Source organism: Rhinopithecus roxellana, chromosome 11, assembly GCF_007565055.1.
Source record: "Rhinopithecus roxellana isolate Shanxi Qingling chromosome 11, ASM756505v1, whole genome shotgun sequence".
Taxonomy (NCBI): Eukaryota; Metazoa; Chordata; class Mammalia; order Primates; family Cercopithecidae; genus Rhinopithecus; species Rhinopithecus roxellana.
Genome location: NC_044559.1, coordinates 25905397 through 25928592, shown reverse-complemented (window position 1 = coordinate 25928592; position 23196 = coordinate 25905397). Strand labels below are relative to the sequence as shown.

The 23196-nt window shown below is 51.2% G+C and overlaps 1 protein-coding gene across 1 annotated transcript; it reads right to left on the bottom strand.

The window, feature by feature from the left end:
- Positions 1–1137: 1137 nt before the first annotated feature.
- Positions 1138–2048, bottom strand: CALML5 (calmodulin like 5). The gene has a single exon (XM_010366492.2). The coding sequence runs from the start codon at positions 1903–1905 to the stop codon at positions 1465–1467; it is 441 nt and encodes a 146-aa protein (XP_010364794.1). The 5' UTR covers positions 1906–2048; the 3' UTR covers positions 1138–1464.
- Positions 2049–23196: the final 21148 nt, after the last annotated feature.

Genomic DNA, 23196 nt, shown 5'->3' with positions numbered 1-23196 from the left:
CCCTGCCTGCTCAGCCCCCTCCTTCTCCCCCTCGCTCTGCCCTTTCCCCACCTCTCCCAACCCTAACCCACACAGATGCACAGACACACACACAGATGCACACACAGACACACAGACTCATGGACACAGACACAAAGACACACAGACACAGACACACAGATGCACAGACACAGACTCATGGACACATAGACACGCAGATCCACACACAGACACAGACTCACAGACACACATATAGACACACACAGTGACACACACAAGGACACACGTGGACACACAGACACGCAGATGCACACACAGACACACAGATGCACACACAGACACAGACTCACAGACACACACATAGACACAGGTGGACACACAGACATGCAGACCCAGATAGAAACAGACACGCAGATACAGACAGACACACACACATAGACACAGAGACACACGGATACACAGACACACAAAGACATACATAAACACACACACAGACATAGACATACAGACACGTAGACACACATACACACAGATACATATACAGGCACACACGAACACACAGACATACACAGACACACAGGTACACACACAGACACACATGCACAGACACACACACACACAGACACACACAGATACACGCAGACACACAGACACAGAGACACATACACACAGATACACAAAGTCACCCACAGACACACGCAGTCACAGAGACACACTCAGACACACAGACACACATGCAGATGCACACAAGCACACACAGACACACAAACATATAAAGACACAGATGCACACATACAGAGACACACATACAGACACACAAACACGCACACACAGATGCACACACAGACATACGCATATTTTATTTGCAGCTGAAGAGAGGCACGGGCTCCTGTTTGTGCAGGACACGTGCCCAGGTCCTCACCAGCAGCTCAGGCAGAGCCTGGAGCCAGAGACACCGCCCAGCACCATCCTCACACATCCTCTGCCCACCTGCCCTCTACTTTGCCTCAGGGGAGGCAGGAGGTGCCCCTGGGGCCTGCTCCAGACAATTTTCACACTGCAGGTGAGAGGGGTGGGCTGGGAGAGGGGTGGGCTGGAAGGAACCCCGGAAGCAGGTGGGGGCCCCTGGAGGCCGCCGGCCCACAAACACCAGGCACACATGGGACTCGGCAGTCCTTTATTTAGATCAATGCGGGGCTGAGGGAGCCTCAGGGCAGGCCCGAGCTGGGGAACCCCATTCCACTGCAGGGCAAAGGGGGACCAGGCCCAAGGAGGCCACCTTCTGCCCAACGTCTGGAGGCAGAGAGGGGCTCGCAGGCGGCCGAGGGCGCCGCATCCAGGCCCTGGAGCGCAAAGCCTTCCTCCCGGGGGAGGCAGTTTCCCATCCACCGACCAGGTTTCCCCGGAGAGTCCCAGCACAAAAGCAGCAGCGGGCGGCGGCCCTGAAGGCTCAGAGCGCAGCTGGGGGGACACAGGCGGGGAGCCTCACTCCTGGGCGAGCATCCTCGCGAACTCCTCGTAGTTCACCCGCCCGTCCTGGTCCACGTCGGCCTCGCGGATCATGGCATCCAGCTCCTCCTGCGGCAGCGGCTGCCCCAGCCCCGCCATGGCCTGCTTGAGCTCGTCCACGGTGATGTGGCCATCGCCGTCCTGGTCGAAGGCGCGGAAGGCGACCTGCAGGTCCTCCAGGCCGGCCCTGGCCTTCTTCACCGCCGCCATGAACTCCTCGAAGCTGATTTCGCCGTCGCCGTCGCTATCAAACTGGGAGATGAGTTTCTTCAGCTTGGCCTCCGAGAAATTCCTGCCCATGGCCTTCAGCGCCGCGCCCAGCTCCTGGGCATTGATGGTGCCGTTTCCATCCGTGTCAACCGTGGAGAAGGCCTGTTTGTACTGGGCCTCCTGCTCAGGAGTCAGCTCACCGGCCATGCCTGCGTCCCCTGCACCTCGCGGAGCCTCCAAGTTGCTGCCCAGCGGCCCTCAACCTGCTGCTCTCAGAGCTCCTGGTCCAGAGTGCAGGCAGCCACAGGGATCCGGGCAGCGTCTGTCCCAGGCAGCTCTGACTCGGCATGGGAACCCCCTCCTTTTCTGCAATCGGAACAAAGGGAGGAGGAAGGCTCCCCACCCTCCAAATGCCCTGGGGTGAGAGCCTCCTCCCAGGGAGGGACAGATCCGCTGCAGACAGGAAATGCAGGAATGGGAGTGGGAGGGCTGTCGGGCTCCAGGTGGGAACTGCCATGGGGTCGGGGTATGGGGTATGGGATGGCTAGCCTGCCAACCCCTCCTGGCCTTGATAGCAACCACCTCCCTCCAGGAACATTCTGCCCAGGGCATAGTTTCCCCTGCAGCTGATTCTCCGAGATCCTGACCAAGCCAAGGGGTTCAAGACAGCTTCTCCAACTTCACAAAGACAGAGACTGGAAAGGGAGGTGGCTTGAAGAGGCTCCCTCAGGGGCACAGCGGGCCCCAGTGTTTGCTGTTTCCGTACCCCTCTCTCCAGGGCTACTGCCTAGCTCTTACCCTGAGGCTGGGGCTTGTGGAAGGGAAGTGGGTGGTAGCGTTGATTCTGCCAGGGCACAACTGCGGGCATCATGAGATTCCCAGTCCAGGGTCTAGAGACAGAGGATGGGGCTCACTGCCTTTAACTTCAAGGAAGCAAGGGGCCAGGGCTGCCTTCAGAGCCATAGCTGTTGCTGAGATGTTGTTTGTCAAGTGAACATGTGATGTGCGGTTTCAGAGGAGAGGGAAAGACTTTTTGTCTCCCCAGAATCCTCCCTTCTAGCTCAGGGATTCCTACAATTTAGTTCCATCACCAAGTCCACGGTTCCCTGTTCAGACACCCTGGGAGCTGAGTGGCAGGCGTTCCATCCACAGGGTGTCAAACAGCTACAGGTGGAGTTTCGCTGCAGCGAGACACGGGGAGCCTCAGTGCCCAGCATACCCCAAAGGTGCAGGCAGAGGGGCAGGAGGATGCAGAACAGGTGGCTGCCATCAAACCTGGCCTTCCTTGTGGTTTTACTAAGCATCAACCCTAAGCACAAAAACCCATCTGGGAACCCACTGGGGCCCTCGGTCTGCTCTGTTCTCTGGAAGGAAACCCCCAGGGCCACTTGCCTTGAGAAACTTTTAGAGCAACAGCTAAGCCTTTGGGGGACCATCCCAAAGTCCTTCCACTGACGTGACCTACAGTTGTGAGGGGACATTTGCCTTGGAGTCCCCAAGATGGCTTTCTCAAGCAAGTCCCCTCTGATCTCCACAGATTCCCATTCTTCTCCCCAACCCCTGCCCGTACATAAGGCACAAACTCCTTTATTCCCCTGAGAAAGTTCATACATTCCACTTCCCTCCTGTTCAACCCATCAAATAGACCAAGTACCCGCTCCTTCCCTAAAGTGCAGCCAGAGGAACACCTCCCAGCCCCTTGGTGCTGCACACATTCCCCGAGGGAAGCCGGAGCCTGGGGTGCCCAACCACTCACTCCATGACCCACAGCTCGGTCCCCCAGGGCCATGCAAGGGACAAACCAGGCAGAGCAGTGGGAGGAGGGAAGACGCCCCAGCCAGCCCTGGTGTGGCAGCTGCTCCCTGAGCTGTGCGCAAGGGGCCAGAGGGAGGTGTGAAGGGCTCGGAAGAACCGCAGCAGAGAGAGAGGCTGAGGTTTGCAGAGAGGGAGCTCCGGGGACCAGGTGAAAAAGGGAAGGTCATGGTCAGCAGAGAGAAGCAAGCAAGGGGGTCACCCCACCGGAGTTCAGGGGCACCCAGCATAGAGAAAGAGATGCAGAGAGGAGTGTCCCAGTTGTCTAACTCATTTTATAAAGCTATCTTGAAGATTTTCTAGCTCACTTCAGTGGTGGAATAATACAGAGGCCTCAATAAATATTGAGCAACAAATTTCTCAATGAAATTGATAACCGGTTTGGGATGGAGAACGTGGGTCCAGCCAGGAGAACAGAGAAGCATCCTGCCTCGTGAGGGGCCCAGGGAGGGCGGGACTCCTTAATAGCTGGATTCAGACCAGCTCCTTGTTTTATTTCCTTAAAGAATACCTGAAGATTTAAATCTATATTTGAAATTTCCTTTCCTTCTCATCTTGTTGTTGGGACCTGTGATTAAAATCCAAATGCTTAATAATTATTTCGTGTCATTTTCCACGGGTATTAAATACTACTTTGCAAACAATATTAGGAGCCTTGAGCTCCCGGTTCCAGTTTTGTCAGTGATGTGGAAACGTGTGTCTCAATATCTGCATCTATAAACTAGGATGATGCACCCACTGTATCTGATTGGAGCACATAGGATCAGAGTATTAAGTACAGAGCCAGCGGCAGGTGTTATTATTCTATGATAAACCTCATGGTCAATAACAAACTGGTTCATATTTGATGTCAACCAACACTGGGGAAAAACATCTACTTGAAGGGGAATCTCATGATTTTGTGATTATACCTCTTTTGATTGAACTGAAAAATTAAATGCATCCGCCTCGAGGTTTAGTTAAGTCCAACATGCCAAGGCTCAGAGCATTAGCTGACTTTCCAGTGGCAGCTCCAAACAGAGGCAGTTCCATGCAGAGCAGAAGCACCTGTTTAGAAAAAGCCTCACGCTGTCTCATCACGAGACAGGGCGATGGTCACTCTTCTCGCGATGTGCATTTTCTGGATGGGGAGAGGCAGTGTCCCATAGGGAAAGTCCCCTGGCTTCCCACTGGGTGTTTCCCCATCCGGGGTCGCTTCCTCCCTAACACATTCTCTTTTCAGGGCATGTACAAGCACTGAGATCTTTTTTTTTCATCCTCCCCTCAGCCTCCTGCCATAGTATGCGAGCCATCAGCTGCCTTGGCTCAGACTCCGTGGGTAGAGTTTCCACTCCCCTCCTCTGGGGTCAGCACCAGGGACACCAAGGACAGCCATGCATGAGTGACCTGCACCACAGATGGCCTGGCACAGCCCAAATGGGGGCTCCCAAAGAGGGACGAGATGGCATTTGTTGTCAAACCTAGGCAAGCTTGGTCAAGCCCCTCTGCCTTGGATGGTTTAGCACAGCAACTGGGTGCAGAGCCTGGCTTTGAGGAGGGAGAAATGCCTTCTTTCTAGCTAAGGTGCATTCCCAGGGGATGCCTTCCGTGTGTATCCCTGTGTGATGCAGGGGCCAAGGGCATCATCCGTCCTCCACCCCATGAGGCGCCTGAAGCTGGGGTGCCCAGCCACTGGCTCCATGTCCCACAGCTGAGCTCCCCCGACCCAGGGGCCATGTGAGAAGCAATCCCAGCAGAGCAGTGAGAGGAAGGAAGATGCCCCAGCCAGCCCTAATGTAGTGGCTGCCCCTGGAGCTGTGTGTGAGGGGCCTAAGGGAGGTGCAGAAGGCTGGGAAGAACTGCAGCAGAGGAACAGGCTGAGGTTTGCAGAGAAGGAGCCAGGAACCAGGTGAGAAAGAGAAGGTCGTGATCGGCACAGAAGAGGGAAGTGAGGGGGTCTGTGCCTTTGTGACTGAGTGCTGAAGGTGGGCTCTCCTCCCCTCTCCCACGCCTCTCAGCTGAGCCACTCATGGAGACGCCAACTCTCCCTGCCACCTTGGAGGAGAAAGGAAGTCTCCTTCGTTGAGGACTGAAGACATCTGCAACTTGCAATAGGAAGGATGAAAACCTCTCCAAGGTGGCTGGACAAGTCCCCAGAGGCAGGAAGGAGACAGTTATCATCAGTCATGGGACTGCCTTGTGCCTTCGCTGTGTGCACATGTGTTTTTGTGTGTGTATGTATATGTGTATTTGTGTGTGCATGTGTGTGTAGGTGTGGGTTTGTGTGTACATGTGAGCGCAAGTTTGCATGTGTGTGCAAGTGTGCATGCGTGTGTGTGTGTGTTGGGAGGAGATATGCAGGGTGTAGAGTGGCTGTCCTTCTGTTCAGACGAAGCCAACTCTAACTTTCACACCAGACTGACCCCAGGAACAAAAAGACACTCTGGCACTTCCACTACACTTTGGCTCCTCAGAGTGGAGAAACCAGTCAAACAGGCCTTGGAACTTCAGCCAGCACAGAAACTCCTCACACTCCTGTGTTTGCAGAAACTGATCTCACCTGGCACCTGTACTGTCTCCACGGTGTTGGCACGTTGGCACGGCCCTGACCTTCTCTGGGGACAGGGCAGCCCCAGGGAAATGAGAAGGGCCTGTGTGAAGGGTGTGATCTGTGGAAGAGAACACCGGGGACCCAGCTTCACAAAGCTCATCTCCCTTGTGATTATCCTCAGCAATGAGAAATAGAAATGGTGAGCGATTGTGCTGGCTTCACAGGCAGTCGGCTCCGAGCCCCCTTTCCTGGGTACTCCTAGACACCACACACCTCCCCTGCACACCACGCACCTCCCCAACACATCGCGCACCTCCCCTGCACACCATGTGCCTCACCTACACACCACACACCTCCCCTACACACCATGCACCTCCCCTGCATACCACGCACCTCCCCTACACACTGCACATCTTCCCAACAGCGTGTGGTCACATCACTGGGGGTTAGCTCCTGGCTTCTGCACTTTGCTACCTGTGTGGCCTGGGTGAGCTGCTTCACCCCCAAATACTGCATGCCTCTCTGGTGAAGAAGATGGTACTAGCACATAGGAGCCTTGAGAGGGTCAAAGCCCTGCAGGAAAGCCTCCTCCCAGCACCTCTGGAGAGCAGGCACTCAGTAGGCAGACGCCGCCTCAGAGCTCCTGCACCCCTGGCCTGTGCCAGCTCTCTGTTGGGTGCCATGCCAGGCTGCTTCCTGGCCAAAGCAGAGGTATCCTCACTGCAGGCCCGGGTGGCAATTCTAAGTTCTCAGGGCCTCGGCTGAGTGGAGAAACACCTGATTTCACTGATGCCATGGACAGTGTCGACCTTGTTGTCCACTGCACTCCTGGGGCCCCCCACATGGTCCATGTGTGTGGAACACGCTTGACAGAGGCTCATAATTCCACAGGAAATCATCACAGGGTGAGGACTCGGAAGGTGGAGAGCTCTGTTCCAATCTAGATTCCTGTCCAATCAACGGTGTGATTCTTGGGCTACAACAACCTGAAGTCACGCCAGGGGGTTCCCTGGGCAAAGGGCAGAGGCCCCCCCACTCCCTCTCCTGGAGAGGATGCTTATGCGTTCTCAGGTGAGGAGAGGCTCTGGGGCTGGCGTGGATTGCTATTTATCCAATGCCCGCAATCTGTCTAGACTTGCTGGGCTAGTTGGCAAGGGTAGTCCTCCCCCAGACTCTTAGCCATCAATGACACACCTGAGAACCTGGCAGGACACACCTGGCTCTGTGTCCCAGACCCGGAGCCTGTTCATCTGTCCTCATCCCATTGTCCTGATTATCCAGCACCTCCTGGATAAGTGTCTTGAGAGAGGTACTTATCCTAGAACAGAAACATTTCAACTCAGACTGTATTGGATGGAAATATAAGGTGGATTACATGTTTTATTCCCCATCATTTTAAACAAATTAGATGAAGTATAATCCCATTGGTTTAAAATGATACATGGGGCCCTCCATTCGCTGCACAGAGGTTTGCATGGCGTCTGCCATGCGTGACACGCTCCTGGTTCGCGGCATTTCCCAGGTGATCCTTCCCACCTGCTGTCGTGGGGTAAGTGGTCCCTCTCCCTCTCCCGTGGGTCTTCTCAGCGTGTCCTGAGCTCCTCTTCATTTCACAGCTAGTATTGGCAGAACTTAAGGCATAACTCAGTTGTCAGGAAAAGATATCAGCAGCTTTCGTCTAAAATCAGTAATAAAGCAATGGTTCTGAGGGTGGTGCTCAGGACTGCCAGTGTATTTCAGGATTCAGGACCATATTCTGAAGCGTGAAGATTGCCATGAGCCTGAACGCTGGACAAGATCAGGGATTATCATGATCCTGTTCATTGCTATAACACACATATATACAAAAACCCATTGGGGAAGTTTAGACCTAAACAACTAAATGCAAGTAGATGGATGTGCAAAGTGAGAGGCGAGAGAGAAGTATATTTGAATAATCCTGGAAACCCAGAAGTTCTCAAAGAAAAGGTAGATATATTTGACTACCTATAAAAAAGGTAAAACTTTTGTATGAGCAGCAAAAAAAGACTATATCTAGATAAAGCAAAATGATAGATCTTGGGGGAAATGATAAATATACAAATATACAAATGATTTTGTATATAAAGAGCTCTAAAATTGTTAAAACTACAACAATAACAATTCAATAGAAAAATAAGCCAAGGATATAAATAGCCAGTTCACAGGACAGCAAATTCAAATGGCCAAGAAACAGTAAAAGGTGCTAAAATTCGGCAGTAGAGGAGGAAGTGCAAATTAAAATAATAATGAGGCATCATTTCATGCCCAATCTAGCTGGCAAAAATTGAATTAATTAAAATACCTACTTCTAGAGAAGATGCGAAGAAATTGTTATCATTCCACATTGCTGGTGTAAAGGTCAGATGTGACAGCTTTATTCTAAGCAATCTGGCAATGTGTCATGTATTACAACTAGTAACAGGATTATACATGTATAAACAAAAATCTAGGATATTAATATGGGTTGCAGAGACACCAATATGCAGAAAGGGGGTGAAAAGATGAAAAAGGCTGAATGATATGGCCGTTGTGTGTGTGTGTGTGTGTGTGTGTGTATGTGTGTACAAGAAACTGGATAAAACATTTTTAAAGGATCTTTGTTTCGTTAAGTATTTCCTTTTTTTTTTTTTCCTTTTTTTTTTTTTTTTTGATACAGTGTCTTGCTCTGTCGCCCCAGCTGGAGTGTAGTGGCACAATCTTGGCTCACTGCAACCTGTGCCTCCTGGGCTCAAGCAGTCCTCCCACCTCAGGGTCCCGAGTAGGGCCCATCCCAGGGAAAGCTGGAGACAAGGAGGCCCTCGACTTAGGAGCTCTGGTTGCACCCACTGTAGAGGAGGTTAGGAATCCCTGCCTCTTCCTGCTATGGGGCTGCTGCAAGAAGCGAATGGGAAGGTGCCTGTAGCCTGCAAGGCATCCTACAAAGGCAAGGGACCAGTCTTCCCTCCCGTTGTGAGTTCTACCCTCTTGAGACCCCACCTCCCACCAGCAGCTGCGGGTGCCTGGCCAGTGGCCCATCCAGTAAGTGGGTGGCCGCTCAGAGGCTTTTGGGAAGCAACACCTCCATGCCATGGCTCTTCATACCCGGATGGTGCCAAGCAAGGAGACAATGGCCCTGAGGTCCAACAGGGGCCAGGAAAGCAAGAGAGATGTGAGTTTGTGGTCAGAGAGGAAAGGAGGCGGGCGCCATGCAGAACCATAGGGCTGTCTGTGGAGGACAGGGCTGGCCAGACGGTGTCCTCTCCCCCTGGCACTTGCTCTCCTCTGCGCTTGCCGTTGGACACATGGGCCTGGCAGAGACAGGAAGGGCACTGGCTTTGACTCAGCAGAGCAGTGAGCCTGGGAGAGCCGCCTCCTCCCTCTGGCCTGACAGCAGCCCAGTGCCTACACTCCACTCCTACTGACCTCACAGGCTCAGTCCCCTCGACAGGAGGGCCCTCGGTGTAGTTCCAGGGTACGGTTGGCCGCTCCCCGCTCTTAGGAGCTCTTTCCAAGGGAAACCTGTCCTGTGGGAGCCAGCCCGTCTGCAGGGATTGATGTGCATCCCCTCCAGGCCGGAGCCGGTCCCGGCACCAAGCTCAGCTGCAGGGTGCCCTGGGTGGGGCTGCGTCCTGGGAGGAGAGCAGGGCTGCCCCAGAGAAGGAAGAGGGAGAAAGAGACAGGAGTGCCCTGCCCATACAGGCTTCGTGGAGGGGAGCCCAGAGACAGGAACCTGGGCTACCAGCAAGTCTGACCCCGTGTCTATAGTGGAAATGAATTTGGGTCCCATAGGATGCCACTGGTGGAGGTGAAGCCTGCAATGGCCAGGGGGACTGAGGGCAGGAAGATCCCCTCCCCAAACCACCCTTCTGCCCTCCCACCCAGCCTCCCTCTCCAGGCCTCCCCACACTGCACCCTGTCCTCCCAGGACCCCCTTACCACACCCTTCTCAAGCCATCCAGATGCAAGCAGCCCCGTAAAGCAGCTCTGCCCTCCCGCAGGCCACGACTGCCCTCCTGCCCCCACGGCACTTTGCCCCGACCTCCCGGGGGGATGCCTGTATACCTGTTGCCTCCCCCACCTACTGGGCTGAGGTCCAGCCGCAGTGCAGGGGTGCTCTCCCTGCCATCCTTGAACTGGTCGGGGCTGGTCACAGACAACACTTTGAGGAGTGAGGCACGCTGACTGAGTAACTTCACAGGGCCCCTGGTGGAGCCGCCCTTCACCCGAGGCCCAGCCTTGCGGGGTCCAATGTACGTGGACTGGTTGGCAGATGCTGGCTCTGGGCTCAGAATCAGGGAAAGGGCAGCGGGGCAAACCAGGGCTTCCAGGCAGGAGACCCAGTCCTGCTCCTCCTCTCGGCTCAGTTTCTGCATTTGCCCAGAGCTCAGTGCCAGTGGCCTGTGGAAACCTTTGATCCTTTCTTTGGTCCTGGGATTTTCTGAGTGTGCAGTGAGTGGCTTGAGGAGAAGAAATATGCTTCCAGGTAAACATGCTCTCAGCTGGCGTGGACACGCCCACCAGCCATTCACAAACAAGCCTTTCCTCCTGTGCCTGCAGCCAGGCCCAGGGCAGCCTCATGGTTAACCCCCATTTCAGAGACAGGGAAGCCAAGGAATGAAAAGAAGGAGCTGCCCCTCGTAAGGGAGGCTGGAATCAAAATATATGCCCGAGACTCATGTGGTGTTCGTCCCACACCGGCTGCCCTGGGTCCAGGTGCTTCCTCAGGCTCATCTGGCTCCTGATCCCAACCACGGGTTGACGGCTCCTTGGGCCCCTCTTCCCCCCGACCCCTGACCATTACCCAGGGTCCATCCCACTGGACTTGGACATCTTTAAAACCCCACTTCCGAGGACTCTACGCCGTTTCCACAAATATGTTTTCAGGTCTCTTCTTGGATCCCCCGGCTCTTGGGTGGAGGTTTCATTGTAAAAGATACACACACATTTGCTGTTCTTTTCCAGCACGAAATCTTCCCCAGCTGCTACATCCCACTTTCCTATCAACCCAGATGTCCTCCGCCACTCATCCCCAACAGCAGTTTCACTCTCTCTGTTCTTTTCTAGGACAGGCTGTACTCCCACACCCTCTTCTCCTCAACTGGGTGACATTTAAGAAGCGTTGGCGTTTCTGCTGGCCCGGAGGCTGGGACGTCCTGGACCTGGCTGGCTGTGTCTCCTCCTTCCTCCTCCCGCCTTGGGATAAGATGCCCACAGCCCTTTCTGTACCGCTGTAGCTTGCCTTCCCTCTCCTTCCCACAATCTGGTTCAGTCAACCACGGCTTTGCTAGCACCAGGGCTGTTCCTCCTTCCTGCTTCCTTCTCTCAGGAAGTTGCTTCTTCCCTGTTCTGGAGCTTCACATTGGCTTTCGCCGGTTCATGAGAAGTCACTAGTTCATAACGAGTACATGAGGGCGGGACGTTGGTGTGATGTCCTCAAGTTCCCCAGACACAGAACAACTCTGTGCTGTGTGAACCCCAGCCCTGGGGTTCATGCCACCCTCTGCGGTGGAGTTTCGGAGAATCCCTTGCGCCAGGGCTTAGTAAAGTCAGCTGCCACCAGCTTTGTCCTTTACTTAAACATCCATTGCAGCCTGGCCACACCTCGGTGCCCAAACTGGGCAGAACCACATCGAAGCCACCGCTGCCCCGGTTACCTGAGGAGGACAGGCAATGTGCACCTGCCCTTTCTATGTGCCAGGCGCTGTGCTAAGGGCTTTGATGCATGACCTCATTCTTCCTCTCCTTTTATTCTTATTAAAATAAGAGTAAGCAGATGAAGCAATTGAGGCTTAGTGAGGTCACAAAACCAGTTCATCAAAGAGGTAGACATGCAAATCTAGGTTTGCCTGACGCCAGAACCCAGGCTCTTATCCAGGGCACCATAGCGTCTGCTCATTATCTGATAGCTTCATCTTTCCTTCATAAGCCATTGAAGACAAAACTCAGCTCCAGCAGCTCAGGCTCGACGGCAAGGCTTTCTAGCACAGAAGCCCAGCCCAAGGCCCCAGCGTTGTCCCCCACCCCCAAGTGGAGAAGAACATTCACAGTTTCACCGGGCCCAGCATGGGCAGGGGCCTGCGCTGGTGGCAGGGAGGGGGAGAAAGAGCACTGGCTGTGCCAGAAAGAGGTGGCAATTCAGGCCTGGCTCTGCCTCCCACCAATTATGTCCTTTGGAAACACACTTAACTGTATGAGTCAGTTTTAAATTTTTATTTTATTTTATTTTATCTGAGATGGAGTCAGACTGGAGTGCAGTGGCACGATCTCAGTTCACTGCAACCTCTCAGGTTCAAGTGATGCTCCTGCCTCAGCCTCCCGAGTAGCTGGGATTACAGGCACGTGCCACCACATCCTGCTAATTTTTGTATTTTTAATAGAGACAGGGTTTTATCATGTTGGTCAGGCTGGTCTCGAACTCCTGGCCTCAAGTGATCTGCCCGCCTCAGCCTCCCAAAGTGTTGGAATTACATGCGTGAGCCACCACGCCCGGCAGTTTTAAAATTTTAATGCGGTCATCTGGTTACTTTACATTTCTGTGAAATACACTCGTATAAAATCCTTGGAAGCAATTTCACCAAGAACTCACTATCATCTTGGTCAGTCTCTATGTAAGTCTATCATTATCTTATCTTCCAGAACATTCTGCGACAAGCTGGCTTGGTCTTCTCTCTTCCTTGGTAACTCGGCTTCTCTAGGTTAAAAATCTCTTTACTTGAGCTTTGACTTCTCCCTCCTACTTTCTTTTAAGTTTCTCCTTTGTGCTTTAATGTCTGTGTTCTCCATGACGCGTGTGGAAATAACGATTTGATTCCCGAAGATCACTAGCCTTACTCTTCTCGAAGAGCTTTCTTTGCCGGTTTTTGTTTGTGTTTGTTTTGTTCTTAGCATGTCTGACTACCTTCTGGCATCTTAAAAACAAAACCGCGCTTCCTCGCGCCCCCCTTTTGTTACTGTGTTAATATATTTCTATTCTGATGGGAGTTGCCTCATCCTCCCGCAGCCCCTGCCAAATACATCAGCTGGATTCTATTACTATCTATTACTTGATTCTATTACTATACACATATGTCTCGCTTTGACACATCGCACACTCGCGTTTTCCTTGCCCATGGTCCCCGTGGATACTGGCCCGTTTTCCTTTCTTCAGCACATTGTGGGGTGTGATCACTTACAGTCAAAGCAGCGCTTAGAACTCCAGTCCTCTAAACCCACTTGAAATATTTGGATTCACGATCCTGTTGTGTTTGTTTCCCAAGCTAGGACATTTTCTCCTAAGATACATCTGAGATTCCTTCCTCAGGGCATAGTTTATCCATATAGGATCCAGAGTTTTGCAACTCGGGGCAGCTCTTTTTCCCAGTGGCTGGCACCTTGAACCCCAAACCTGGTTCCTTCTCCTGTCATACGGCTTCCTTTCCACCTCCTATGAAGCTGGCACCAGGGTCTTCTCCCCCACCCCGCGCCTTCTCTCTGCAAAGGGAAGGCCGCTACTGCTCAGGCCTCCACTTCTCAGGGAGCCAGAGCCGCTCCATGGAGCTCTCAGTGGAGACACGCCAGGCTTCCTGCTGGGACATCTCACGGGGTGACAGAGAACCCGCAAAGGCTGCTCTGCCACGTCCCATTAGCAGAAACACCTGTTACAGCTTCTAATCCCTCTTCGCCTAAGAACTGAGACCAGGCAGGAAGCTTTGGGGTCTGGGAAAGGACACGCGGGTGGGAGGGAGGCATCCAGCTGGGAGTGGGCGTCAGGCACCCCCCGCACCCTCCCCGTCTCTCACCATCAGGGGTGTCATTGGACAAATCCCGGGCCTCCGCCTGTTTCTTCCCTCAGGGTGAGATCTCACACAGAACCTCCTCGGGCTGCAACAAGAATGTCTGCGGCCTGGCAGGAAACACAGCCCAGTGAGCTCCTTGGCGGTGGAACTTTGCTGAAACCACCCTGAGGTCCTCGGGCCAGGCGGGGCGCTGACACAAAGTGGACTCTTAGTGCGTGCCAATCTGATAAATAAGGAAAGGATGGATGGCTGAATGAATGAATGAATGCATGAATGAGTGGAATACAAAGTTCTGCCAGCATTTAAAGTCCTTTTTTTTCCCCCCTCCCGGTCCATTCTCCAAAACAGAGTCCACCTTCTCTGTGGATCCGAAATGCACGTCAAACCTCATTTCCACAAATGTGGCCGCCTTCAGGTCTGTGCCGGACGCACCTCGGTGGAATTCATAAGAAGGTTCCCATGGAGAGCTTCCTTCCCTGGAGCCTGCGACCTGCAACCTCAGAGCCCCTGCTCCCCGCTCCCCTCCAAGAAGCCGTGTGTGGGCTCTCATCCGTCCGTTCTCTTCTTTCCTCTGCAGGATTCTCCGCCCTAACCGTCATTCCTTCAGGACTCCCTGGAGCCAGGAATGGCAGGAGAATCTGGGAAAAGCAAGCAGCTCCAGAGAAGCCCTTTCTCCTCCCTGTTCCTTTTGGTTTCCTCCCTTCTTGCCTCCAGTTCTCTATCATGTCTTCTTCCTTCCTCACCCACCAAGATTCCCTCGCGGCAGATACTCACCCATGGTATGTCCTCAGCCAAACTTGGGAGAAAAAGCTCAGAGCTTCGCACACCCTATTTCCCTCATTTCCTCTCTAATGGCCTTCTTCACTGAGTTCTCTTGGGACACCCACCCCTCACTCCCACCCCTTCCTCACCGTGGGCACCTGCCACCCTTCCGAGGGCCTCCCCGCGCGGAAGCAGCAAATCCAGCCTGGCGCTGGCAGACTCGCTCAGTCTCAGGCCAGGGCCTTTCTGCCTCCTTCGTGCGCCTTTAGAGATGAGGTCAGAAGCTGTCTGTTCTCTTCGTTTTATACATGCAGAAATGGATACACAGAAACACAAAGAGGTTTGGACTGAACCGCATCCCCCTCAAATTCATAGGCTCAAGTCCTGCCCCTCCATGGGATGGTATTTGCAGTGGGTGAGACGGGGTCATGAGGGGTGGGGCCCCATGGAAGTCATCTTACAAATGAAAAGTGTATCCCCCAGTAACACAAAATAAATAGTGACTATTTATGGAGCTCTTGGGACGTCAGAGGCCTGACCACTCTTTGGAGTCCTCTCATGTCTTAATTCATGTCACTCTGGTCACCCTCTGACCTGGACGCTGCCCTGATGCCCATTGTACACTTGAGGACCTGAGCCATGAAAGCTGTGATTTGCATAATGCATATGAAACAGCTGAAAGCAGAGGAGGGGAAAGGAAGGCGGCCAGGTGGCCTGGGCTCCTGCCCCTCACCTTCCCTCGCCCCCACGCACCTCTCAAAGGACCTCTGCAGAACTCAGCGGTTTCGAAGAGCAGAGTTTAAAACCACAGCAGTAAATAACTAACGCAGGGTCTGAAGAAATGGTGAAATGGGAGCTGCATTTTGCCCATTTCCTTTGCCTGCTTTAAATCTCTCATCAGGGTACTGAGCCCACGCCCTAAACCCTCCTACCTTCTCCACACATCCCACACTAACCCGCAGGCAACCCATTGTCACAGGGATGCTTGAGTCACATGTGTGGGTACAAACTCATGCACACGCACGTGCACGCCTTCCTGTATTAAATGCTAAGGTTTGCTTCTGAAGCATAAACTTCAAAGGCTGGAATTGGGAACAGAAGCTCTTCCTGCTGCTTGGGAAACTCCTTATCCTTCAAGGAAGATCAGCTTGTTCTCTGGGAGATAATTATCTTGCCCCTTTGGTTGTAGAGGCTTAAAGTAACAAATTGTCCTACTTAGCTAATCATCAAATGCATCTTGGTATAAAAAGATCAGTAGCATGTGGCTAAGCCCCTCAATGACATCCTCCTACTTCTTTTTTTTTTTTTTTTTGAGACAGAGCCCCGCTCTGTCACCCAGCGCCTGGAGTGTAGAGGCACCATCTCGGCTCCCTGCAATCTCTGCCTCCTAGATTCAAGCAATTCTCCTGCCTCAGCCTCCCAAGTAGCTGGGATTAGAGGGATGGGCCACCACACCTGGCTAATTTTTGTATTTTTAGTAGAAACGGGCTTTCACTATGTTGGCCAGCTGGTCTTGAACTCCTGACCTCGTGATCCGCCTGCCTTAGCCTCCCAAAGTGCTGTGATTACAGGCGTGAGTCACAGCGCCCGGCCCATATTTTCTGTCATTTTTTTCAAAACATCAAGCATCAGGGTGAAAGGTCAGTGGATCATACAAATGAAACTCTCCCAGAGTGAATCCCCCATTCTCCCTCCCCATCCCCCCGTCCCCTCTCCTCCCTCTGCCTCTGACCAGGCCCTTCACTTGCACCTCTCACTACCCACCACCCCCCAGCACAGGCAGGGCAGTGAGTGAGCTCACTGTGGGCTGTTCGGGAAAGTTCCAATCCCTGCATATTTCACAAGAAATAACCCTCTTCCCAGGAAAGTAATAAGTCCAAGAATAGATTTTTTTTTTTTTTTAGTATTTGGCTGCTTTTATCATGAGACCTCTTACTGGTCTGCATTGGTTTAGGGCTGATCATTTAATCCTGGTTTAATCCCACTTGCTGTCAGGCCACGTTAATGCCTCTTACTCAGCCCTTTGCGAAATGCATCCATGGAGGTGCTCAGCAAGGCTCCGGAGCTGACCTCTGCAGCCGAGGCAGCCGTAGAACTCCATTGTGCTGAGAAGGCAGCTCTTGCATGGCAGGATAGCCCAGGGCTACCTGCTGCAAACTGCAAGACCTGACGTGGGGACCTGCCCAGGACGGTCTCCGTACAATCCCATTGTTTGGCTTGGGGACCCGTGATGCAGGTGAGGCCCCCAACCATGCAAGAGGACCGCCTGTATGTGATGACCAGGCAAGAGGCCGCGCAGGGCCCTGCAGGCTTCAGGGAACATGCTTACATACCAGCTTTTTACATGATGGTCTATCAGATTTCAATTAAACCAATCACTGCTCTGTTCCAGAACAGTGGTCTCCTCCCTGAATGTCAACTCCAGCCCAGCCCGGGACACAGCCCTGTGTGAATCTTAATGAGTCACCTGAGACAGAACAAAAGTCACCCAAAGAGCTGAGCCAGGCAGCACATCTGGAGGAAGCTTTCAAGAGACGGTAGGAAAGGAAGACCCGGGCCCATGGTCCTGCAGGAAATCCCACCATCTGCGGGGAAGCAGCGAGGCTGACTGAAAAAGGGTGCTGTCACCCCATGGTCAATGGGAGATGGAGTATAGAGCAAAGCATATCAATTTTCAGGTCAATCCGGGCCCTGGGAAGCAAAAGGAAGCCGCAGTATCTGGTCAATTCCACGGGCAGGACACAGATAGCATTGCCGTCCTCATACACGTTTCATCAGCGTCTCCGGTAGCTCATCTTCACGTCCTCCATCTCCATGTGGTTGCTGTGGCACACTGGAGTGTGAACTGCAGAAATCCCAGATTGACAGTATATCTAGTGCAGGTCCTACAAATCCGGGCACATCTGACAATTTCCAGAAGACTGGAAGGGAGCTCATGATGGGAAGCCGCTGGTAGGAAATTTTGATGCTGGGAACAAAGACCCCACAGTCCAGTCAGGCAAACAGGCCAAATGAAAAGACAGCCCAAGAAAAGAAGTAGCTAAGGAGTTCGCTCTGTGATGAGTTGTGGGGAGCGCGGGGGCTCCTAGCAGATACTTTTTAATTCTTCCATTTGTGTGTTTCCCCGGTAATCCTACAAGTCATGTGAGGAACACCCTCCTGCCAGTGGGTGAAGGTCGAGGTCCTGATGAAGTGCCGCTGGCCATGCTCCAGGAGCAGGGCCGCCCTTCCAGGCTTCTCCTTCCACCTCTTTCCTGAATCCTCCACATCCTCTTTCCACCTGGCTCCTCCAATCTGCCCTAGTTGGGCTGTCAGCTTAACTTTCAAATTCAGCTTTGAGTCTGGAGTGTCTTCCTGACCTCCACAGGTTCTTTACTAAGGAGAGAAGTCTTCCCCTGAGACTTGCTGGTATGTATCACTTCAGCAGCTTCCTGGCCTCTCTCTAAGGAGCCTACACCAGAGGCCCTGGGTGGTGGCCATAATAGACAGGTGGGGGTGAACACTGCGATGCACCAGAGGGCTTGCAGGAAGCTGGGTGTGTGAGTCCATGCCTCCTGAGGCCTACACAACACAAATGGTATGGGGCAGTTTCTCATTCTTGCAGAGACACGAACAGAGGAGAAGCCTGGCGGTCGATGTCCACAGGTACCAAGGTGTCCTGAGGCGCCAAGTCTTAGCAGCTGCTCCCAGGGGCCAGCATGGAGGTCTCCAGTCACCACCAAGTCACATGGCAATTGAGGACAGTGGGGAAGAAATAACAGACAACACAGCAAATAAAACAGGCACTTGGGCAAGGCCATTTGAGGGATAGCATGGAATTTTTTGAACCAGAACTTGAAGGAAGGATGAGGTTCCAACAATCCTTGTGCCATTGGAGGCGGAGCTGCTCTTTGGTGACAACATGATCCTCTTGTGCTCTGTTTATTTAGCAAATACTGATTGAAGTCAGTGAGGCAGAGGACCTGTCCTATCTGAGGAGGCCTGACAGGGAAAGAAGTCAGAAACAGCCCTGGCTCTTGTGAAACTAAGATGGGAAGGGACTAAAAGTTGGGGTAAAACAGAAGTGATGGGAGGAGGCAGAGATAGTTAATTAAAAGTGGGTATTCAGGGAAGCCCTCACAAGGAAATGGAATTTGACTTTCAACTGAGTGGCAGGGAAGGGTCAGCACTTCAAGGTTGGGGGCAGAGTGTCCAGGCAGACAGGGGACTCATGCGAAGTCACAAAAGTGGGAATCACACTAAGGGTGTTGCTCAAGGAGCAGAAAGTAGCCTGGAACATAGTCTTGAGTGGTCAACGATGGGATCACAGCGAGGAAGGCGGGAAACAGTCATGGATGGTGAAGAGAGGCCTTTCTAGGATTTTGAGTAAGAAAAGACATTCATTGAATATAACATAAATAGGGAGACCACTTATGAGGTCATTGAATATTCCTGCCTCAAGGTGATGGTGGCTTGGTGCAGTGGTTGAGTAAAGAAACATTTCAAAGTAGAGCTGAATGATTGGCTTAGAAGTGCCAAGAGGAAGGGAGGAATTAAATATGACTCTAGGGTTTTGTTCTGAACAATTGAACGAATTGTTTTTTAAAGAGATGGGAAGACCCAGCTACTCGGGAGACTGAGTTGGGAGGATGGCTTGAGCCCAGGAGGCAGAGGTTGCTGTGAGCCAAAATGGCACCCCTGCACTCCAGCCTGGGTGACAGAGCCAAACTCTGTCTCACAAAGAGAGAGAGAGATGAGAAGACTAGAGGAGGCAGGGATGAAGGCCAAGAAGTCTGCTTGGTCACATTAGCCTGAGATGGTGATTAAACATGCAAATAGAGGTGTTAGATTGGCAGCTGCATGCATGAGTTGCTTAGCAGAAAAGGTGGAGAGATTTGTACGCTAGGAAGAAGCCTGTCTTGATACTTTCCTGCACTGAAAGCCATCTAAGGCTGGGCCAGTCCTGGCTTCTGCTGTCTGTTTGCCAGCTTCTGGACAAGACGGTCAAAAACTGCATCAGTGATGACCACAGAGAAAATGGAAAGGGAGGCTAGCTGTAGGAATTGGAAGATCTAGGTCCCAGTCCAAGTTCTAAACTTGCTAGTTGTCCAACTTTAATTCGTATTCATCATCTGTGACATGGAGACATAACACAAAGGATAGTAATTGCTCAATGGATAGTAAGCAAATCCATGTCTGACATTAAAAATGGAACCGTGAAACAGTAAAAGAACTAACGTAACTAACTCCATTTTTGTTTAAGGGGCCTTTACCCATTCCTGTGTGGATGCTAGGATAATTTTAGAGCTCTGAGATAATACATAAACACAGAAATCATGTAGTTTTTGAAACGCACTCTGAGATTAAAGGTAAAGCATATAAACAATTAACTATGTTTTGTTAAAGATTTACAGGTGCCTTGTGACCTCACCAAGGACAAAGAAGTTTCCAGACTTCTCGGACCCTCACGGGGACCCAGATGTCTGCAGTCCTCGATCACCTCTTGATGCTAATCCTCCCTTCTTCACCATATCCCCCTCCCATGAAAAAAAAAAAAAAAAAAAAAAAACCCTGACCAGCCTGAAATTTTTGAGATGGTATAAAGGTTTAGAACACTAGCTCACTACCATCTCCTTTATTTGCTGGCTCTCCAGATAAACCTGCTTTTCCTCCCGCCAACCCTTGTCTCTTGAGTCCAGCTTTCAAGTGGTGAGCAGTGGAAGCTGGGTTCAGTTACATAAAAGTGCTAATAATTACACTGGGGAGGAAGGAAGTTGATGAGCAAATGTTAGGGCTGGTGGATGGCCTTATCAAGGAAAAGAGACCACTCAGCCACACCCATTCCAGCAGGGTCACTGGAATGGCTACAGATTGGCGAATCTTCATATCTTTATAGCACCCAGCAGGAGAGGCACATTTAAAAGGCTACTTAACAAATTCTTCTTAACAAAGGCTGTTACAATACCACTTCAGGGGGAAAAGCAAATCACCTTGGGCCTTCTGGCTTTAGGGTTTCTAGTTTTCAAAGAAAGCAGCTGCAGTTGGTGTGTGTGTGGCAGGTGGGGGTGGGGGGCAGGTCCCTTTGATCTGTATCTGTTGAGTTCTTTGTTAATACTATTCTCTGCAGGGCCAGCACCGTCCCACCAGAATTCCAGCGTCCTTACCTGACGCCTGCAGCCCCGGGGAATTCTACATCCAGTTCACACTCCTGAGTCCCAGCACTCCAGGCACCCGGCTCTCAAAGCCTGTCCATGGATCTACTCGGGAACAGGGTGTTCCAAGACCCTTCCTGAGGGCCTGGAAGGTCAAAACTATTTTCACAGTAATACCAACGTTTTTTGCCCTTTTCATCGTGTTGATATTTGCGGTGAGGTCAAAAGCAACAGGGGTAAAACCAGTGCCTTAGCATGAATTAGGAACCCTGTGCCAGGTATCATGACACTCTCCCCTGCCACCTTGTCTCACTAAACAAACAAACAAACAAAAGAGCTGGTTGCACTTAAAAATATCCTTGGAGCAGCAGAATTATTTTTATTAAATTTCAAAGCTTACTTGTACATTTTTATTTTATTTTATTTTATTTTTTTTGAGACGGAGTCTTGCTCTGCCGCCCAGGCTGGAGTGCAGTGGCCGGATCTCAGCTCACTGCAAGCTCCGCCTCCCGGGTTCACGCCATTCTCCTGCCTCAGCCGCCCGAGTAGCTGGGACTACAGGCACCCGCCACCACGCCCGGCTAGTTTTTTGTATTTTTTTAGTAGAGACAGGGTTTCACCGTATTAGCCAGGATGGTCTCGATCTCCTGACCTCATGATGCGCCCGTCTCGGCCTCCCAAAGTGCTGGGATTACAGGCTTGAGCCACCGCGCCCGGCCGCTTGTACATTTTTAAAAGTCTGCTGATATTGAAATGTGATGATTGTCATGAGGAAAGCATTGTGTGATTGATTAAATGAGTAGCAAGGTAAGCTTTTTTCATGGAAAGAAAGAACAGCTGTTCTTTTTTTCATGTTGGAAAGAACAGCTGATGGGCGATCCATGATCACTGAGACCTAGTATTTGGCAGACATTTTTTTGAGAATGGATGAAGTGAGCCTGTCACTTCAAGGAAAACAACTGACAGTATTTGTTGGCCATTAAAACATTTTGAGCTTCTGAATGAAAATTGGAATTTTTGAAAGTTTATATTTGTCACTGTGAACTTGAGCCTCTCCAGTACCTAGCAGCTTTTCTAATGAGATTGGTGGTGACATTAATGAATGTGATTTTTTTTTTTTTTCGAGACAGGGTCTCACTCTGTCACCCAGGCTGGAGTTCAGTGACATGATCACAGCTCACTACAGGCTCGATCTCTCTCCCACAATCAAGCAATCCTCCTCCTACCTCAGCCTCCCAAGTAGCTGGGACTACAGGCACACACCACCACACCCAGCTAATTTTTCAATTTTTTGTAGAGACGAGGTCTCACTATGTCGCCCAGGCTGGTCTTGAACTCCTGGATTCAAGCAATCCTCCCACCTCGGCCTCCTAAAGTGCTGAGATCACAGGTGTGAGCCAACACACCTGGCCTAATGAATGTGATTTTTAAACATTACATATGTAATTGTTCAACCAGTGAACCAGTATTTTCCAAGTGACCAATGCATGGCGTTACAAAACCATGCATGGGTAACAGATGTGTTCAAAGGGCAAAAGAGACCAGTGGATTTTCATTTAACGGTATGAAAAAGTCTCTGATATGGCCTCAGATTCCACACTGCAACTCACCTTTCAGAAACTACCACTTGTCAAATTTTGATGTAATATCAAAGAAGAATATCCACAATTTTTTGAAAAGACTATTCAAATGCTCCCTCCTTCCCCAGCTGCATACCTGTGTGAGGCTGGATAATCATACGCTCCGAAACATTTTGCCACAGATTGAGCGTAGATGCAGATTTGCTTCTGGAAAGCCAAGCATGAAAGATATTTGCAAAACTATTTTGTAAAGTGCCACTCTTCTCCCTATTCCTTGTCTTGGAAAACAGTTATTTTTCATTTTAAAATGTTGTTTTTCTTGAACTTGTATTTTCAGTTGAGGGGCACAAGTGCAGGTTTGCTGCATAGGTACACTTGCATCATGGGGGTTTGTTGTACGGATTATTTCATCACCCAAGTATTACTGGCTAGTACCATCAGCCATTTTTCCTGATCCTCTCGCTCCTCCCACCCTCCACCCTCCAGTAAGACCCAGAGTGTGTTGTTCCCCTCTGTGTGTCCCTGTGTTTTCATCATTTAACTCCCACTTGTAAGTGAGAACAGGCAGTATCTGGTTTTCTGTTCCTGCATTAGTCTGAAAGAATAATGGCCCCCAGCTCCATCCACGTCCCTGCAAAGGACATGATCTCGTTCTTTCTTATGGCTGCATAGTATTCCATGGTGTATTTGTACCACACTTTCTTTATCCAGTCTATCATTGATGGGCATTTAGGTTAATTCTGTTATTATGAATAGTGCTGCAATGAACATACGTGTGCATGTGTCTTTATAACAAAGCAATTTATATTCCTTTGGGTACGTTCCCAGTAATAGAATTGCTGAAAAATATGTTTTTATGTGAACAAGTAATGGGTTTATTTCTATTAAGTTATAAATATATAAAAACA

Excerpts from the sequence above, each read along its gene's own strand:
- CALML5 (XM_010366492.2), bottom strand. The coding sequence starts at position 1,905 with ATGGCCGGTGAGCTGACTCCTGAGCAGGAGGCCCAGTACAAACAGGCC.